General features: G+C 49.7%; 1 protein-coding gene across 1 annotated transcript; it reads left to right on the forward strand.

Moving 5' to 3' along the window:
• Positions 1 to 280: 280 nt before the first annotated feature.
• ATPAF1 (ATP synthase mitochondrial F1 complex assembly factor 1) lies at positions 281 to 11,192 on the forward strand. Its single transcript, XM_075321090.1, has 9 exons — positions 281 to 536; positions 3,637 to 3,745; positions 3,858 to 3,899; positions 4,069 to 4,131; positions 6,237 to 6,287; positions 6,366 to 6,413; positions 10,206 to 10,301; positions 10,386 to 10,493; positions 10,838 to 11,192. The coding sequence occupies exons 1-9, from the start codon at positions 319 to 321 to the stop codon at positions 10,976 to 10,978; spliced, it is 876 nt and encodes a 291-aa protein (XP_075177205.1). The 5' UTR covers positions 281 to 318; the 3' UTR covers positions 10,979 to 11,192.
• The last annotated feature ends 8,621 nt before the right edge of the window (positions 11,193 to 19,813 follow it).

Genomic DNA, 19,813 nt, shown 5'->3' on the forward strand with positions numbered 1-19,813 from the left:
AAAAACGTACATTTTCTGGCACAGGGTGTGTTTTTCTGTCAGAAAATATACTGCAGCGTGCGGACATAGCCTTACTGGGACCAGCACTGACCACAGAGACCTTTACTGGGACCAGCACCGACCACAGAGACCACCAAGGGCCATTACTGGCACCAGCACTGACCACAGAGACCTTTACTGGCACCAGCACTGACCACAGAGACCTTTACTGGTGCGCTCCTCATTTCCGGACTCAGTGAAGGCGCATGCGCATTGCTCGGAACTTTGTGTGCGCTGCAGTGTTTCCGGCGGACATGTGACTGGTGCTCTCGGAGGGGGATGTGGGCCTCGGGCAGTGACGCAGGAATGGCGGCTGCGGTGTGGCAGATGAGTTTGGGTTACAGGGGCTTCCTTGTGCTGAGGAGCCGCGCTGTCGGGCCAGTGGCATTGGGACTGGTGTCCTCTCAACTACGCACGTTCTCAGTGAAGAAGGAACCGGAACTGGAGGAGAACCCATTCTACAGGAAATACAGCGACAAGATTCAGCAACTGCGCCGGTGCGGCCCCTAACGGTGGTGTGTGTTACTGCAGCCGCTCCCAGCATGCTTCTATCACAGAGTCTTGGATCTGGGGAGCTCCCTGCAGCCGCCCCCTCTCCCCTCCATGTCTCATGGGTCCAGTATTGGGAAGCTCCCTGCAGCTGCCCCTTCTCCCCTCCATGTCTCATGGGTCCAGTATTGGGAAGCTCCCTGCAGCTGCCCCTTCTCCCCTCCATGTCTCATGGGTCCAGTATTGGGAAGCTCCCTGCAGCTGCCCCTTCTCCCCTCCATGTCTCATGGGTCCAGTATTGGGAAGCTCCCTGTAGCCACCCCCTCCCCTTCATGTCTCATGAGTACATTATTGGGAGCTCCCTGCAGCTGCCCCCTCTCCCCTCCATGTCTCATGGGTCCAGTATTGGGAAGCTCCCTGCAGCTGCCCCTTCTCCCCTCCATGTCTCATGGGTCCAGTATTGGGAAGCTCCCTGCAGCTGCCCCTTCTCCCCTTCATGTCTCATGAGTACATTATTGGGAGCTCCCTGCAGCTGCCCCCTCTCCCCTCCATGTCTCATGGGTCCAGTATTGGGAAGCTCCCTGTAGCCACCCCCTCCCCTTCATGTCTCATGAGTACATTATTGGGAGCTCCCTGCAGCTGCCCCCTCTCCCCTCCATGTCTCATGGGTCCAGTATTGGGAAGCTCCCTGCAGCTGCCCCTTCTCCCCTCCATGTCTCATGGGTCCAGTATTGGGAAGCTCCCTGCAGCTGCCCCTTCTCCCCTTCATGTCTCATGAGTACATTATTGGGAGCTCCCTGCAGCTGCCCCCTCTCCCCTCCATGTCTCATGGGTCCAGTATTGGGAAGCTCCCTGTAGCCACCCCCTCCCCTTCATGTCTCATGAGTACATTATTGGGAGCTCCCTGCAGCTGCCCCCTCTCCCCTCCATGTCTCATGGGTCCAGTATTGGGAAGCTCCCTGCAGCTGCCCCTTCTCCCCTCCATGTCTCATGAGTACATTGGGAGCTCCCTGCAGCTGCCGCCTCTCCCCTCCATGTCTCATGGGTCCAGTATTGGGAAGCTCCCTGCAGCTGCCCCTTCTCCCCTCCATGTCTCATGGGTCCAGTATTGGGAAGCTCCCTGCAGCTGCCCCTTCTCCCCTCCATGTCTCATGGGTCCAGTATTGGGAAGCTCCCTGTAGCCACCCCCTCCCCTTCATGTCTCATGAGTACATTATTGGGAGCTCCCTGCAGCTGCCCCCTCTCCCCTCCATGTCTCATGGGTCCAGTATTGGGAAGCTCCCTGTAGCCACCCCCTCCCCTTCATGTCTCATGGGTACATTATTGGGAAGCTCAAATCACAGAAGAAAATTTCTCCTAAGATGTCAAATTATATTGATACAAAAGATTAAAATACAAAAAGAAAAAACAACCCTAAGGGTATAAAAAAAACAACAACCAGTAACGGTCATAATAAATAAAGACTTCAGCTGGTTAGGTAGTGGACAAGCTGTGATATGCCCAAAAATATAGGTAAATATATCACTCTGCCAATCAACTTATTTGTTAAATATAATTAGGTATCAAATTCAGATGGAAATTTACATATGGTCAAATTCACATTAAATAATACAATATGCCTATAACATGGAGGGGAGAGGGGGCGGCTGCAGGGAGCTTCCCAATACTGGACCCGTGAGATGTGGAGGGGAGAGGGAGCAGCTGCAGGGAGATAATTCACAGAAAACAAATTCTATTGGAGTAACTATGAAGAGAAATTCCCAATATCAGCCCCCCTCACCAGATCTGTATGTCCCCCCCACCAGATCTGTATGCCCCCAGCCCCCCCCACCAGATCTGTATGCCCCCAGCCCCCCCCCACCAGATCTGTATGCCCCCAGCCCCCCCCCCCCCCACCAGATCTGTATGCCCCCAGCCCCCCCACCAGATCTGTATGCCCCCAGCCCCCCCCCACCAGATCTGTATGCCCCCAGCCCCCCCCACCAGATCTGTATGCCCCCAGCCCCCCCCACCAGATCTGTATGCCCCCAGCCCCCCCCACCAGATCTGTATGCCCCCAGCCCCCCCCACCAGATCTGTATGCCCCCAGCCCCCCCCACCAGATCTGTATGCCCCCAGCCCCCCCCCCACCAGATCTGTATGCCCCCAGCCCCCCACCAGATCTGTATGCCCCCAGCCCCCCCCACCAGATCTGTATGCCCCCAGCCCCCCCCACCAGATCTGTATGCCCCCAGCCCCCCCACCAGATCTGTATGCCCCCAGCCCCCCACCAGATCTGTATGCCCCCAGCCCCCCCCACCAGATCTGTATGCCCCCAGCCCCCCCCACCAGATCTGTATGCCCCCAGCCCCCCTCATCAGATCTGTATGCCCCCACCCCCCCACTAGATCTGTATGCCCCCAGCCCCCCTCATCAGATCTGTATGCCCCCAGCCCCCCTCATCAGATCTGTATGCCCCCAGCCCCCCTCATCAGATCTGTATGCCCCCAGCCCCCCTCATCAGATCTGTATGCCCCCAGCCCCCCTCATCAGATCTGTATGCCCCCAGCCCCTCTCATCAGATCTGTATGCCCCCAGCCCCTCTCATCAGATCTGTATGCCCCCAGCCCCTCTCATCAGATCTGTATGCCCCCAGCCCCTCTCATCAGATCTGTATGCCCCCAGCCCCTCTCATCAGATCTGTATGCCCCCAGCCCCTCTCATCAGATCTGTATGCCCCCAGCCCCCCACCAGATCTGTATGCCCCCAGCCCCCCACCAGATCTGTATGCCCCTAGCCCCCCCCACCAGATCTGTATGCCCCTAGCCCCCCCACCAGATCTGTATGCCCCTAGCCCCCCCACCCCCCGATGCGATAGCATCGGGCCTATTTCTAGTTTATTATAACCTTTTACTGGTTGTTTTTGATACCCTTAAGGTTGTTTTTTCTGTGTATTTTAATCTTTTGTATCAATAAAATCTCACGGTTCTAGTATTGGGAAGCTCCCTGCAGCCGCCCCCTCTCCCCTCCACATCTCACGGTTCTAGTATTTGGAAGCTCCCTGCAGCCGCCCCCTCTCCCTTCCATGTTATAGGCATATTGTTTACAATGTTTTACTTCTTACCATAGGTCGGATCCTGCAATGTTTGACGCCCGTATGGCGAAGAGGAAGGAGCCACAAGACCATGCAGTTGGTTTGTCTGCCCAATCTGAATATGTGTTGTCCATGGAGGGGAAGGTAATGATTGAGAAATGGGGGGAAGTGTGCTCCCCACATTGTGTAACGGAGGCTCCGCCCCCTGACCTGCATAATTTCTGCCTTTGCTCCTGATAGTTGTCGTCTTTCCCAGGTGAAATCCGGTTCAGATAAGGAAGGAATCCTGAAAAATAAGGTGAGTCTGGAGGTTCTGCACCCCCTCCAGATTGATCTGAGGGGGCGCTATTCCTGCACAAAGGGATGGGGAGCTTTTTTATGAGTGGGGGGCCCTTAGGACACATGTCCTTTTGTACCATATGGTGGGTTACTGTCTATATCAGTAATTGTCAGATTTTCTTTTCTAGACCCTAGATTCACTGCTGAATATGAAGCTGGTGGTGGACAAGAGCGCAGAAGACATTACCCAGGTGCGAGGCAGCATGCCAACCCACCCGGGCCACGTTATGGGGGGCAAGGGTGTGCGCCACCTACCATAGCCACGTTATAGAGGGCGAGGGTGCACGTTACACAGCAGGTCCACACTATAGGGGGGGCAAGGCTGCGTGCCACCCACCAGGGCCATGTTATGGGGGTGAGGGAAGGGTCGTCACGCACCAGGGCCATGGTATAGGGGGGCCAGGCTGTTTGCTACAACACCTGGGCCACATATAGGGGGGCGAGGGTGCGATTTACCAAGCAGGACCACATTATAGGAGGTCGAGGCTTTATGCCACCCACCACGGCCATGTTATAGGGGGTGAGGGTGTGCGCGTCACCCACCAGGGCCATGTCATAGGGGGCGAGGCTGCGCGTTACCCAGCAGGGCCACGTTATAAAAGGGCGAGGCTGCATGCCATCCCCAGGGCCTTGTTATAGGGGCGAGGCTGTGTGCCACTCACTAGGACCCATGTTATAGGAGAGCGAGGGTGCTTGTTACCCAGCAGGGCCATGTTATAGGGGAGATGGCGGCACCCACCAGGACCATGTTATAGGGGACACGTTACCCACCAGGGCAACGTTATAGGGGTGTGAGGGAACGCGCCGCTTACCAGGGCAATATTTTAGTGGCGGTGAAGGTGCGTGCTAAATACAAATACCAGGGACATGTTATAGGGGGCAAGGCTGCGCGCCACCCATCAGGACCATGTTATAGAAGGCAGGGTTGGGTGCCACACACCAGGGACACATAGGGGGGCGAGGGTACGCGTCACTTACCATGGCCACGTTACAGTGGCAAGGGTGCACACCACCCACCATGGCCACGCTATAAGGTTGCGTGCCACCCATCAGGGCCATGTTATAAGGGGCGAGGGTGTGTGTCACCCACCATGGCCACGTTATAGGGGGTCAAGTCTGCATGCCACCCACCAGAGCCACGTTATAAGGGGCAAGGCTGCATGCCACCAGGACCATGTTATAGGGGGGTGAAGGTGTGCGTCACCCATTAGGGCCATGTCATAGGTGGGTGAGGATGCGTGCTACACCCCAGGGCCATTTTATGGGGGGTGAGGGTGCACACCACCCACCAGGGACATGTTATAGGGGTCGAGGGTGCATGTCACCTACCATTGCCATGTTATAGGGGGCAAGGGTGCGCATCACCCACCACATGTAATATGGGGGGTGAGGGTGTGCGCCATCCACCAGGGTAACATTATAGGCAGGGCTGTGGAGTCGGTAAGCCAAACCTTCGACTCCGACTCCTCAAATTCTCTTGCACCGACTCCGGCTCCGACTCCGACTCCGACTCCTACATATATTGCTTATAGTTAGGTGAAAAATTTATTGTAGTACATGAATATGTGTATGTGAACATCAGACATTTAATAATTTTTATGATACAATAATCAAGATATTTGGATAGAACATAAAATATATTTATTGGAATACAACTTTAGAACACAAAAAACTGTAATAAATTGTAAATATGTAATACACTATGTAATATACAGTAGATTACATATATATCTTGTGTGTGTGTATATACACTGTATATATATATATATTATATATATTACATATTTACAATTTATTAGTTTTTTTGTGTTCTAAAGTTGTATTCCAATAAATATTTTATGTTCTATCCAAATATCTTGATTATTGTATCATAAAAACAATTAAATGTCTGATGTTCACATTGTACTACAATAAATTTTTCACTTAAATATAAGCATTATACTAAATGTTGTTATTTAGTAAAATATTCAGCACATTCTGCATTGCACTCCTGTCCCCAATTTATTATATATTTTAGGAGTCGGAGTCGGTGCATTTTATACCGACTCCGACTCCACCAAAATGAGCTCCGACTCCGACTCCACGACTCCGACTCCGACTCCACAGCCCTGATTATAGGTGGGCAAAGGTGTGCACTACCCACCAGGGCCGCCTTATGGGGATGCGAGGGTGCGTGCTGTCTACCAGGGTCAGATTATATGGGGGTGAGCTCATTGTGACCCAGCAGGCAGAGGGGTGAGTATATATATATCACAAGCCATGGGGCATTTAACCTGTCATCTGGATCTTCTTCTAGATATGGAAAGAGTACTTTGCCAAAAGAGACACGGTGTACGCTGTTATCCCGGTGAGTGGCAGGAAATACACAAGTGTGAAGTATGTGGAGCCCGCGCGGCCCCTTACTTTGTCCCATTCTTCTCTGCAGGGAGAAGCCTTTGACCTTGTCTGGAGAAGATCTCAGTCCTGTCCGTCTGTGAGTAGCCTCGCTATCCTATTTGCCCGACTGCTGTATGTGGGATAGTGGTCTGCACGTCATTTTGGGGGGTGAAGCTGGTGGTGTTACATAGGGGCTCTGTCCTGGGGTGGTGCGCACATCATTTTGCCGTTGACTGAGATTGGCAGTTTATGACTTTGGCAGTCACCATTGTGGCTTCATTGTAGATAATATAGCGCGGATGCAGCAATGTGAGGTCCGCGCCCTTCACGCTCGTATTCTTTCTTTTTTAAATCGGATTATTTTTATTAAACTTTTTTTTTTTTTACATACAAGATTAAAGACAAACATTTTGTACATGACACAAAAGCAGAATCCCCCACCCCCTATCACATTAGAACCTCTATTATTGCGGACCCTTTAAGGTCCATCCTATGCATAAAAAATTAGACCGCATGAAAAGAAAGAAATCAGGCACTTAATACGAAGCTGTAGAAATAATGAACTCAGTCGTGAAACCTTTACGTAAACCAAAGCTCATTAGGAATATACGGATAATTAATGAACCATGGGAAACAGGTTCTCTGGTATTAAGATTTGGGATGGCTGTCCCGGGGTGTTGAGCCACGGGCCCCAGATTTAATCAAATTTACTGATAGCCTTTCTGTTAATATATACTCCTTTCTCCAGTCATATTGACACTATTAATAAACTCTGCCATTACCGGGGGGAGTGGGGTAGACCGCTTCCAGTGCGAGGCAATGGTTTTCTGTGCTATACACAGAACTCTAGCCATACTGATCACAAGCGGGCCCTATTCAGGAGTATCCGGTATAATTACCAAGCACACAGATCTTTGGATTGGGGTCAGTCTTAAGAGGGCTTTACACACTGCGACATCGCTAGCGATAGCACCCGCCCCCGTTGTTCATGCGACATGTGGTGATCGCTGCCGCAGCGAACAATATCGCTACGGCAGCGTCACACGCACATACCTGTTCAGCGACGTCGCTGTTGCTGCCAAACAATCCCTCCTTCAAAGGGGAGGTGAGTTTGGCGTCCCAGCGGCGTCACAAAACGGTCACCCAATAGGGGAGGAGATAAGCGGCCGGAATATGCCGCCCACCTTCTTCCTTCCTCCTTTCCAATGGACGCAGGTAGGATGATGTTCATCGTTTTCTGCGGTGTCACACACAGCGATGTGTGGTGCCGCAGGAACGACGAACAACCTGCGGAATGAAACACCAACGACATTATGATTTGGAGCGACGTGTCAACGATCAACGATGTTTGGCGTTTTTGCGATCGTTGTTCGTCGCTCCTTGCTGTCCCACGATGCGATGTCGCTACCGGCGCCGGATGTGCGTCACAAACACCGTGACCCCGAAGATATATCGTTAGCGATGTCGCAGCGTGTAAAGCACCCTTTACTCCATACACCTCTTATCCAAAACCTTGTTCCAGTATTGTCCAGGCCTAGTATATTCCCAAAACAAATGCATAAGTTGAGCATCAGGTAAATGACAACGGGGCAGCACAAGTCACTCCTTACCGCAGTTTTCTGTAGGAATGCAGGTGTTTTATATTTCCTGTGTATTGGATACACCAGAGATAATCTCTGGGCCTCTGATACCAATAGATTTGGCACTGAATTTAATATAGAATCCCACTGATCATCCAAAAGGCGGCCCCACGTCCTCCTCCCACCAATCCTTGGTAGTATGGGGGAATTTATCATGAAACACATTAGTGTTCTACATATGTCAAGGGATTGCGATCCAAACTGAGGTGTCTAGTTTTTATTTGTGCTGCGTACATCTGCTGAAGTTGTAGGCAACTATAGAAAAATGTGTGGGGAATGACAAATTCAGTGCGTAGTTGCTGAAATTGTTTTCGTGCATTGTTAGGCCGGCTTTGCACACTACGACATCGCAGGTGCGATGTCGGTGGGGTCAAATTGAAAGTGACGCACAGCCGGCGTCGCAGTGGATATCGTAGTGTGTAAATCCTTTTGATATGATTAACGAGCGCAAAAGCGTCGTTATCGTATCATCGGTGTAGGGTCCGACATTTCCATAATTTGCCAGCAGCGACAGGTATGATGTTGTTCCTCGTTCCTGCGGCAGCACACATCGTTGTGTAAGAAGCCGCAGGAGCGAGGAACATCTCCTACCTGCGTCACCGCATCTCACGCCGGCTCTGCGGAAGGAAGGAGGGGGGGGCGGGATGTTTATGACCCGCTCATCTCCGCCCCTCCGCTTCTATTGGCTACCTGCCGTGCGACGTTGCTATGATGCCGCACGACCCGCCCCCTTAATAAGGAGGCGGGTCGCCGGCCAGAGCGTCGTCGCAGGGCAGGTAAGTGCGTGTGAAGCTGTCGTAGGGATAATGTTCGCTATGGCAGCTATCACAAGAGATCGCATCTGCGACGGGGGCGGGGACTATCGCGCTTGACATCGCAGCATCGGCTTGCGATGTCGCAGTGTGCAAAGTACCCCTTAGGCTATGTGCCCACGGAACAATGTACCCACGGATTTTGCCCCGGAAAACCCGCAGATTTATATGGATTTTCCAGATAAATCCGCAGGTTTACGCAAGTATAGACACTCCCCATGTTATCCTATGGGATTTGGGGAGTGCTGTATCAATGCTGCGGTATGTGCGGCTGCGGAAAATGGTGCGGATGTCCCGCAGCCGCACGTAACTGCATGTCAATTATTCATGCGGAAATATCTGCAGATGCCTCGCCTTTCCACTATGGACATAGAGGGCGGGACGTCCGCAGGTATTTCCGCACTTGTCCCGCAGATTTACCGCAACAAAAATGCTCGAATCCCGCAGCAATGGATAGCTGTGGATTCCGGGGAGCAGCTGCATCAAACCTGTGGACAAACCTATAGCAAAATTTTTGGGTACGTTGTCCCGTGGGCACATAGCCTTAAACTGGATGTGTGCCATCACTACCACCTCCATCGCCTCCCAGTCAGAGTGTCCATCTAGGTTTTAAAACTCAGAAAGACTAGGATTGTGCCACAATGGTGTAAACCTAGAACAAAATAAGCCGCAAAGCAAATGTCTGTCTTTATCCCAAACTAGAGTTGGAGTTTGTGATAGTTTGTTTGCCCCTCCCCGAGCTTCTACCATACACATTGGAACCCACCTGGGGCCTGTCTGATTGGCCAATCGCCCATGTTTCTCTAATTCACTAGATTGAGCCCGTCCTTTCAGTTGCTGAATCTGGGCTGCCGCATAGTAGATCCAAGCATTGGGAGTTTGGCCATCCCCATTTGTTTTCTTTTTTTCAAGGTACTCCAGTCAGATTTTAGCCTGTTGGTTTTTCTAAAGGAGTTGTCTGAAAGTGCCATGCCGGGATCTATACTGGGGAATTGTGTAATATGTAAAGCAATTGGGGCATTAACACCATCTTACTCAGGTTTCCTCTCCCAACGACTGATAGAGGAAGTCTACTCCACACATCAATTTTAGTTATAAATTTATCCAAGAGCGGTGTCAAATTAAAGGGCACATAGTCAACAGGTTTAGCCGTTACCTTGATCCCTAGCTATTTAAATTCTGTTACCCTATTAACATTTGTATCTACTAACCAATGTGTGTCACCACACGGGTCTACAGGCATGAGTAATGAGGAAGCCCGACCACTTGCCGAACTCTTCAAGGGTAGCCAATACCTGTCAAGTAGAAGAGAGAGCATCCCCTAGGAACAGAAGCACATCATGTGCATAAAGCGAAATACGTTCTTCCGTGTCACCCACCCTAGATCCCCTCACCACATCAGAGGTCCTAATAATTCCTCGTGCTTTCTTATTGCAGTTCCTGTACGCCCTTCCTCGGGAGGACGGTTATGAGTTTTTTATTGGACAGTGGTCGGGATCGGAGCTTCACTTCACTGCACTAATAAATATCCAGGTGAGTGAGTGCTGAATGGGCAGAGATGTACACGTGCCTGCGCCTCTCCTGTTGGTAAACTGCAGCGGATATTGTGCCTTGCAGACAGCCGGTGACTCTGCACAAAGTCAGCTTATCCTGCATCATTACCGTGAGCTCCAGGCAAGCAAAGGAATCGTATTAATGATGGGCGAGTGCGACTCCACCTTCCTGGTATAGTATTATCTCTAAAATTGCCACCCCCTTCCCCATGCTATGTATTGACCTCTGTCCCCCAGCACCTCTCCAACTACTGAGGGAACCTCATGTCTTAAAACCTGGCCCAGGAGAAAACTGATGACCAGATCTGTGATCACACATCTAGGTCTTCCCACTCCCCCGCATGTAGTTATACACATGAGCGCTCGTTCTTTTTATGCTTTCAAGGGAGAAGGTTGCTGCCCGACGCCCCACTGCAGACTCCTCTATCCTTTCTCCAGACTAGTCTTTGTCCCCCTTCTGTTCCTTCCACTAGTTTGTGATTGGCAGAGGATGATGTGAATTGTGTTTTCTTGCAGAATGTCCAAGATGCGCAGTGTCTGGCTAATCAAGTTCAGCTGTTTTACGCCAGCGATCACTTTAAACTGGTGCAGACCTTCAACCACAATCCCAGCGACTTCAAGTACATGGCGGTGGTCTCTGCTCTAGAGCGGCATTAGTGGGGGATAGGGCAATGGACTTGTAGCTGGCAACCATGTCTACTTTTCACCTCTTATTGGGGATTTTATAGGTGCATATATGTTAATTGATATACAAAATCATTGTTGTGATAGAAGTTTGTCTTATTATGTGAATGTGTGTGTGTATATATATAATATATTGCATTGCTCCAGTCAGTGCTTTGCTATCCTCATATAAATGTCCAGAATGTGAGTGATGATTGTTATTATGTTCAAGCTATGACCAAAGTAACTGGTGCCAATCACACTCCTAAACAACATGCAGTAAGAAAACACACAAATTGTGCTAGTTCATGCGAAATATGTGGATGTGTGTACAAAGGACAAGAAACTGATGGATCTTATTTTCTTCTTTCATCTGCTACAATGACCACTGTGTCTCTGACTAGTGCAGGTGGATTATCAGGCTCCCTGCGATCAGGGGAAAGGAAGAGCAGCTGCGGAGAGGGGAGGGAAGGGAAGAGCAGCCGCGGAGAGGGGAGGAGCAGCCGTAGAGAGAGGTGGGGAAGGGAAGAGCAGCCGCAGAGAGAGGGGGAGAGGGAAGGGAAGAGCAGCCGCGGAGAGAGGGGGGGGAGGGAAGGGAAGAGCAGCTGCGGAGAGAGGGAAGGGAAGAGCAGCAGCGGAGAGAGCGGGGTGAAGGGAAGAGCAGCGGCGGAGAGGGGGGGTGAAGGGAAGAGCAGCTGCGGAGAGAGGGGGGGTGAAGGGAAGAGCAGCGGCGGAGAGAGGGGGGGTGAAGGGAAGAGCAGCGGCGGATAGAGGGGGTGTGAAGGGAAGAGCAGCGGCGGAGAGAGGGGGTGTGAAGGGAAGAGCAGCGGCGGAGAGAGGGGGGTGAAGGGAAGAGCAACTGCAGAGAGGGGGGGGAAGAGCAGCCGCGGAGAGAGAGGGGGGGAAGGGAAGAGCAGCCGCGGAGAGAGAGGGGGGGAAGGGAAGAGCAACCGCTGAGAGAGAGGGGGGGAAGGGAAGAGCAACCGCTGAGAGAGAGGGGGGGAAGGGAAGAGCAACCGCTGAGAGAGAGGGGGGGAAGGGAAGAGCAACCGCTGAGAGAGAGGGGGGGGAAGGGAAGAGCAACCGCTGAGAGAGAGGGGGGGAAGGGAAGAGCAACCGCTGAGAGAGAGGGGGGGAAGGGAAGAGCAACCGCTGAGAGAGAGGGGGGGGGAAGGGAAGAGCAACCGCTGAGAGAGAGAGGGGGGGAGGGAAGAGCAGCCGCAGAGGGTGGGGGAGAGAAGAGCAGCCGCAGAGGGGGGGAAGGGAAAAGCAGCTGGAGAGAGAGGGGGGGAGCAGCCGCGGAGAGAGGGTGAGAGGGGAGGGAAGAGCAGCCGCGGAGAGAAGGGCAGGGATCACAAGGGCTATGTGAACATTGGTCCAGCTTCAAAGATGAAATCTTCAGATATAAAAATCCATCTTTTATTGGATCATTTAAAAGCATGTTGATACACCGCACCAAAGCACCACTGGGTCAAAGGTGGCAACGTCCTCAGTCTTGGTATACATAGAAGGTAAAAATTCATACTCAGGTACCTAAGATTTATGCCTCCCCTTAACTTCTGAATGTGAAACCACGCCCATACGACAGAACTAGGAATGTGGAAGGTAAGTAATATGTAGATAGAATGACATTAAAACATAAGCAGAATAGCTATTACCAAACCAGTAATATATACAGTATATTATATTTTGGCTTTTGTATATGGCCCACTACAAGAGCGAGGAGAGAGTAGCTGCAGAGGTGTACAGCTAGTGGAGACCCAGTACTATAGGGGCAGGAAGGCCTTGAAAAACATGACACCACATAAGTTCACTGGGAAGGACCCTTATGCAAAGGTTCAGGTTATGCACAACTCGTATCACTCCCCTGTCCCAGAGGTGCAGAATTGATAGCAAATATAGGGATAGGTTTCAGCAGAACACTACTAGAGAGACTCTTGAGTCTGGACAATCCGAGCATCCACCATACTGGCCCCTTCCCACTATCTGCAGAGGTTGTTGTAGGTACAGACACAAACTGAGATGCACATGTGGAAGAGATATACACTCCCAGGCTGTAATCCTCCATAAGAAAAAAGGTAATGAGACTTCAGCTTACCATAGGCAACTGCGCTCCAGGACTTGCAGGTGCTCGTAGTCCTTCATGCGGGCCAGGCTGGTATATAGCTGAGAAGTCAAGAGTGGACCCAGCACCACAATCCAGTATATTAAAATATCAAATATTTATTAGATATTAAAAAATCCAACGGATCCAAAACTTGAGAGAACACGCATAAGTGCAGCTTACGCGTTTCGGACAATAAGTAAAAACAAGTCCTTAAGCATAGGTCTCATGCACCAATGAAACAACCCTTTTGTTCTCAAAAGAAACAAACCCCATCTTGCGGTGAACCACAGTTGATCCAGGCTGAGGAGAGACTCTACCTAACTGCATGGGTTCATCTGGAACCACGAGAGAGCATTCACCCCTGCGAGATCTATAACAAAAGGGGTCAACACAGGTCTATCACTTAGGCATCTGTCAATCGGAATGACTAAAACCATGGTGGCCCGTCAAGACTACAGCGCTTCATACATAGCCAGAACATTCTTAAGCTTTTTCATACATGGCCTGACAAAAATGGCTTCTGAGGGCAGGGTCTTTCCACCTGGTGATAGTTGCCCATATGTGGAACTTTGAACAGAATTCCTCTGCTGACTGACCTCCCTGCCGAAGCTTTCGTAGCTTGGACACACCAAGGGACACTCAGTCTGGGTCATCATAAATAAGTCTCTGGGCCACAAAGAACTTGTCTACTTACTGAAAATTGGTTGGAAGAGCGAAAGCCCATTACTGGGAATCTCCTTGCAGGAGAGGCCCAAACAATCCCCACCTGCTGTTCCTACCAGACTAGTGGTGGTGAAGCTGGAAATAGTTAACAAGCTTCCCTCAAAACCGCAAATGTATCCCTCCCCTAGAAAACCTGTCCAGGAGGGCTATCTTGGGTTCTGGTTTAATCAGGCTGCGAGTCGAGACTAGCAGATCCGCAGTCTGCTGCAGCACAACCTGTGACCGCAACACCGTCGCTTCCATCTGTTGTGCCAGTGCCGCGACTGGATTCATTATGAAATCCTGAAAATATTTTTTGGGCTGGCTGTTATGTCACGATATGATTACAGATGTCAGGCCAGGTATGAGTGGGGCCTCCTGGTGAAGGCGTAGCACAGTGGGAACACATGGTTAGTGTTACACCGGGGGAGGGGAAAGACCCCCGTCAAGCGACACAAGACAATGGGTACAAAATACAACTGTGGGCTCTAGCTTTGGTTAAAAGGGAGTGGGGACACCTCCTAACACTCACCTGAGGCTGATCCCTGCACTCCCTAACGTCCGACGGTTCCTCCCCCCTCCCAGCTACTGAAGCCACTGCAAATGAGAGAACATGAGGTAGGTAAGACCAACAGGTGAGGAAAGGCACAGCAAAGAGCACTCCAAAATTTCTTCAGCAGGAACTTTGCAGCTGCAACAGTAACAACTCCATAGCTCTGTAGACGCAAGTTCCTTCAATATGGACAGCTAAGGAATGAGCTATAACCGTCACAGGGAGGAGAAGCAGATACAGTGGAACCTTGGATTAAGAGTAACTTGGTTTGAGAGCATTTTGCAAGACAAGCAAAGCTTTTTTAGAAATGTGTAACTTGGTTTAAGAGCAATGATTTGCAATAAGAGCAAATACTTCCGGTTCTGTCCTTTCACCGCACTCTGCGCCACTCTGGAGGTAACTCTCTGTACATATATACTGTATACAGTATACCATTGTACAGTATATACTATATAGCATGTCTATCAATTTCCATTTGTGGATACAGTATTGTATTTTTTTTTTTTCTGCTAACCAGTGCAGCACATTGCTTGTCCTGTTCCTCTCGCACACCAACAATTTTATTGTAAGCTAATGTGCAGATTAATTTGCTTTGTTTTTTACTGTACAGTATTTTGTATTAGTGTGCTGTAATAATTTTATATGAATACAGGACATTATTTTGTATTACTGTAATAAGTTTGTATAAATACAGTAAATATTTTGGATTGTGGAACGAATTGTCTGCATTTCAGTTATTTCCTATGGGAAAATTTGCTTTGATATAAGAGTAACTTGGTTTAAGAGCACACTCCCGGAACCAATTATGCTCGTAATCCAAGGCTCCACTGTATAGCGGAAGGGAGTGGCTGCAGCTGAGATTACAACTACCTGTGAGAACTGCAGGATAGAAATGAACCTTAACCCCTTTAGTGCTAGATGGAATTAAATATGCTCCAACTTCGGGTAAATGGCGAGCGTTCACTTTTACGGTCCACAATACGCTGTGACCTGATCCCACAATGCACCGAGATCACATCAAGCCATACCACACTGACAAGAGGTGAGATTAGGTGCAGAGATACAGCATCTGTCAACAGGAGACCAAGCAGCTGTAGAGAGAGACATGAATATGAGAGGCTGGGATACTTCATCTACCTATGAAACTGGAGGGCACAGCTGTAAAAATACAGCATCTGTCACTAGAATAAGGCTATGTGCGCTCTGCACCGCACACAAAAGGTCCGCTTCAGAGCGCAGCTGAAAAGCTCAGTTCTGAAGCGCCTGGTGCCTGCAGAATTCGTGCGCTTTGCATGGTACCTCTCCCTATAGACAGCATGCAAAGCACACGAAAGAAGTGACATGTCACTTCTTAGAACGCACGCTTCGGGCAGCAGCCGAATCGCTGCGTTCTAATACGCCACGTGCGCACGTCTCATGCGCAATCTTCATAGATTGTGCTGGGGACGCAGGACGCATGCAGTTACGCTGTGGAGCAGAACGCAGCGTAACTGCATGCAATACACAGACGTGCGCACATAGCCTTAAGCCTGCTTTACACGGTACGATCTATCGTGCAATTTCACAATCAATCGTACCCGCCCCCGTCGTTTGTGCGTCACGGGCAATTAGTTGCCCGTGGCGCACAAAGTCGTTAACCCCCGTCACACGCACTTACCTGCTGTGCGACGTCGCTGTGGGCGGCGAACATCCTCTTCCTGAAGGGGGAGGGACGTTCGGCGTCACACAGCGGCCGGCCAATAGAAGCGGAGGGGCGGAGATAAGCGGGACGTAAACATCCCGCCCACCTCCTTCCTTCCGCATAGCCGACGGGTGCCGCAGGACGGAGGTAAACTGCTGTTCATCATTCCCGGGGTGTCACACGGAGTGGTGTGTGCTACCCCGGGAACGATGAGCAACCGGCGCCATTTTAATTAAACGAGATTATGAAACCGAGCAATGAGTACACGACTCACGATTTGTGAGTGATACTGCGTCGCTCAGAGGTGTCACACATCCCGACGTCGCAAGCTATGCCGGATGTGCGTCACAAAAAACGTGACCCCGACGATCTATCGCACGATAGATCGTCTCGTGTAAAGCACCCTTTAGAGTAGAGAACAGCTAGAAGCAAGGATATGGCATCTGTCAACAGGAGGGAATGTCTGGAGTGAGCACGGCAGGAATATAGCATCGTTCAATGAAGGAACAGATGAGAACAAGCAGGGACAAAGCATTCGCCAATGGAGGAGGAGAACAGATGAGCAGCTGCAGAGAGAAAAGTAGGGATAAAGCATCTGCCAAAGGAGTTACTTTTTTCCTTAATTTTTCAAAAACCAGTTTGGTTCATGGGCTTAAACATTCACTTAGGCTTTCCCTCCTAAGTATGTATACAGCAACAATTCTGACATTTTCTGAGTTCGAGGCACCATTGATCCTTTTTATTTTTTGCTTTATTTTTTGTAAATGTAATGTTTTTGTTAAAAAAGAAAATTTAATTCAGGAAAATTAGCCATAATTCAAATATCAATTTTTTGATCATAAGCTTGATGTGTTTTGATTAACTCCTTTACAAGTCTTGCACCGTTATGTTACCATGAAGCATCCCGCCAAGATTTGAAAGGTGGGATGTCCCATGACGTCACCGAAGGATGTATTTATATCATCTCATTCCTGTCAAAACGATCTGGTTTATGTTCTTTGCTTGTTGTCCTGATGAAGGGGGCTGTGACCCCTGAAACGTGTTGACCTGAGCATACAGAATAAAAGACATAAATTATTAATACGTCCTGATGTGGTGAATACCCGTTTCCTCTCTGCAATCCTCGCGTTCACCTCGGGGCTGCAGCTGATTCACCCAGATTCTCTGCTTTTATAGGGGTTGTGACAGGCACTAGGTGAGTCTTCTCACTTTTTATATATCCTATTGTTACCTGGTAAGACCCTATTGCGTTTCTTCACAGTTTTTTTATTCTTCTATCGAGAGAGGAGAAAAACTGCAGAGAAGGGATGCATTGTCTTCCAATACAAGAGGTGTAAGATGCACAGAAAATTCAGTATTAAGTAAATGTCACTTCACAACTAGTATAAGGTTAAATTGCTGTGCAATACACGTTTTAGAATCCACCAAATAATATTAAGGAAAAATGCACTGTCCGTGGTCCATCAAAATTTCTACCATCACTATAAGGGCCTTTATCAAAACCCTTGGACTATCGTCGGTAACCATGACAAGCTCTAACCGGAGTTCACTCTTTTCATGTTAAGCTGCCAGTCCTGCACTTCAATCCACTAGTAATGCCCTGAACCCATGAGCTATTCCTGCCGTCAGGCACGATCTGTCGCATCAGTTTTTCACATGCGTTCCTTCCGTTTTTTGACGGATCCTTTGTGATATTGAGCACGCTCAGTTAAAAAAAACGGATCCGTCGTTGGATTCCGTCGTATGCCGGATGACAACAGATTCGGCACCCATAGGCTTCCATTATACAACATGCCGGACGGCGCCGGATCCAGCGTGGTACAGTTTTTTGCCGGAGAAAAAAAAATGTTGCATGCTGCATCCTTTCCGGCAGCCGGACGAAGAAGTTTCGCTGGATCTGACGGACGCCGCATGCAACGCAAGGCCATCCAGCTCTAATACAAGTCAATGGGGAATAAAACGGGTTCAGCGCCGGATCAGTTTTATCCGCATTTCGACGGATTGTGCCTAACGGCAAAAACCGGATGTGTGAAAGCAGTCTTAGCCTCCAGCAGTCTCGAATAACTCCCTATAAGTAGGCCTCCTGGCCTTTCAGCTCATATGATTGACTTTCCTTTAATTGGGCCTTCCTGGCCTCACGTCTCTCCTAAACCCTAATGTTCGTTTAACCCCTTAACCCCAGCCTGTTTGCACCTTAATGACCCAGCCAAGTTTTTCAATTCTGACCAGTGTCACTTTATGATGTATTAACTCTGGAGCGTCAACGGATCCAAGTGATTCTCAGATTTAGAATAGTGCCCTACCTCCCTCAGGCTGATGTGGTGACCAAGAGTACTACAACTGGTATGCCGGCGTCACACGGTACGATCTATCGTGCGATCGCACGAGCGATCGTACCCGGCCACGTCGTTTGTGCGTCACGGGCAATTCGTTGCCCGTGGCGCACAATGTCGTTAACCCCCGTTAAACGTACTTACCTCCCTAACGACGTCGCTGTGGGCGGCGAACATCCTCTTCCTGAAGGGAGAGGGGCGTTCGGCGTCACAGCGATGTCACACAGCAGCCGGCCAATAGAAGCGGAGGGGCGGAGATGAGTGGGACGTAACATCCCGCCCACCTCCTTCCTTCCTCATTGCCGGTGGACGCAGGTAAGTTGTTGTTCGTTGTTCTCAAGGTGTCACACGGAGCGATGTGTGCTGCCTTGGGAATGATGGACAACCGGCGCAGAGAAGGTGGACCGACATTTTGGAAATGAACGACGTGTCAACGAGCAACGATAAGGTGAGTATTTTTTCTTATTCACAGTCGTTCATAGCTGTCACACAGTAAGATATGTCTAACGATGCCGGATGTGCGTCACTAACGACGTGACCCCAACGGCATAACGCCCGATATATCGTACCGTGTGACGCCGGCATTAATGTTTGTGATTAAAGGGAACCTGTCACTAGATTTGGGGCCTATACGCTTCGGCCACCACGAGTGGGCTCTTATATACAGCATTCTAACATACTGTATATAAGAGCCCAGGCCGCTATGTAAAAAGTAAAAAACACTCGGTGCAGAGCAGATGGGTCGGATGGGCGTCTCCGGTAGCGGCGCCTCTTCTTTCGGCCTTCTTTGTTCTCCGTCTTCTGAAGCCTGGGTGCATGACACATCCTATGTCATACACACTCGCCGACACTGAGGTCCTGCGCAGGCGCACTTTGATCTACCCTGAGCAGGGCAGATCAAAGTGTTGTAGTGCGCATGTGCGGAACCTCAATGCCGGCTATTATGGATGACGTCGGACACGTCATCCATACCAGCTTCAGAAGAAGGAGGACAAAGATGGCCGAAAGAGGAGGCGCCGCACCCAGAGAATGGAGACACCCTTCTGACGCATCTGCTCCACACACTGACTGTTTTAATGCTCTCTCGTTCGGTCCTCATACCTGTATCACCATAATAACTATTATTTATTGTCTTTAAGAAAATATATTAATAAAAATTGAATATTTTAGGACTTATACTTTGTCCTTTTTGTTGTCTAAAATGATCTAGTTCATGGCCCGCTATGGTATAGTAACAGGGTACTTATTGTTGACTTTATATATGTATTGATAGAATTTTTTTTTTTTGTTCTGAGGCACATTACTACAGGATGCTATTCACAATTTGCCTAAGGCAACTAAATCCCTAACCTAGAGACTAAATAATATATAACTTTTATTCCTAATTTTTTAAAAATATGAACACACATAGGATATTAAAATCACTAAATGCAGTGACCCATACTAGGTCTTA

This window comes from Anomaloglossus baeobatrachus, chromosome 8 (genome assembly GCF_048569485.1).
Source record: "Anomaloglossus baeobatrachus isolate aAnoBae1 chromosome 8, aAnoBae1.hap1, whole genome shotgun sequence".
Lineage (NCBI taxonomy): Eukaryota > Metazoa > Chordata > Amphibia > Anura > Aromobatidae > Anomaloglossus > Anomaloglossus baeobatrachus.

Coding starts and splice junctions, on each gene's coding strand:
- ATPAF1 (XM_075321090.1), top strand. CDS start 319: ATGTGGGCCTCGGGCAGTGACGCAGGAATGGCGGCTGCGGTGTGGCAG. Junction 537..3,636: donor AAGATTCAGCAACTGCGCCG/GTGCGGCCCCTA, acceptor TTCTTACCATAG/GTCGGATCCTGCAATGTTTG. Junction 6,288..6,365: donor CGGTGTACGCTGTTATCCCG/GTGAGTGGCAGG, acceptor TCTTCTCTGCAG/GGAGAAGCCTTTGACCTTGT.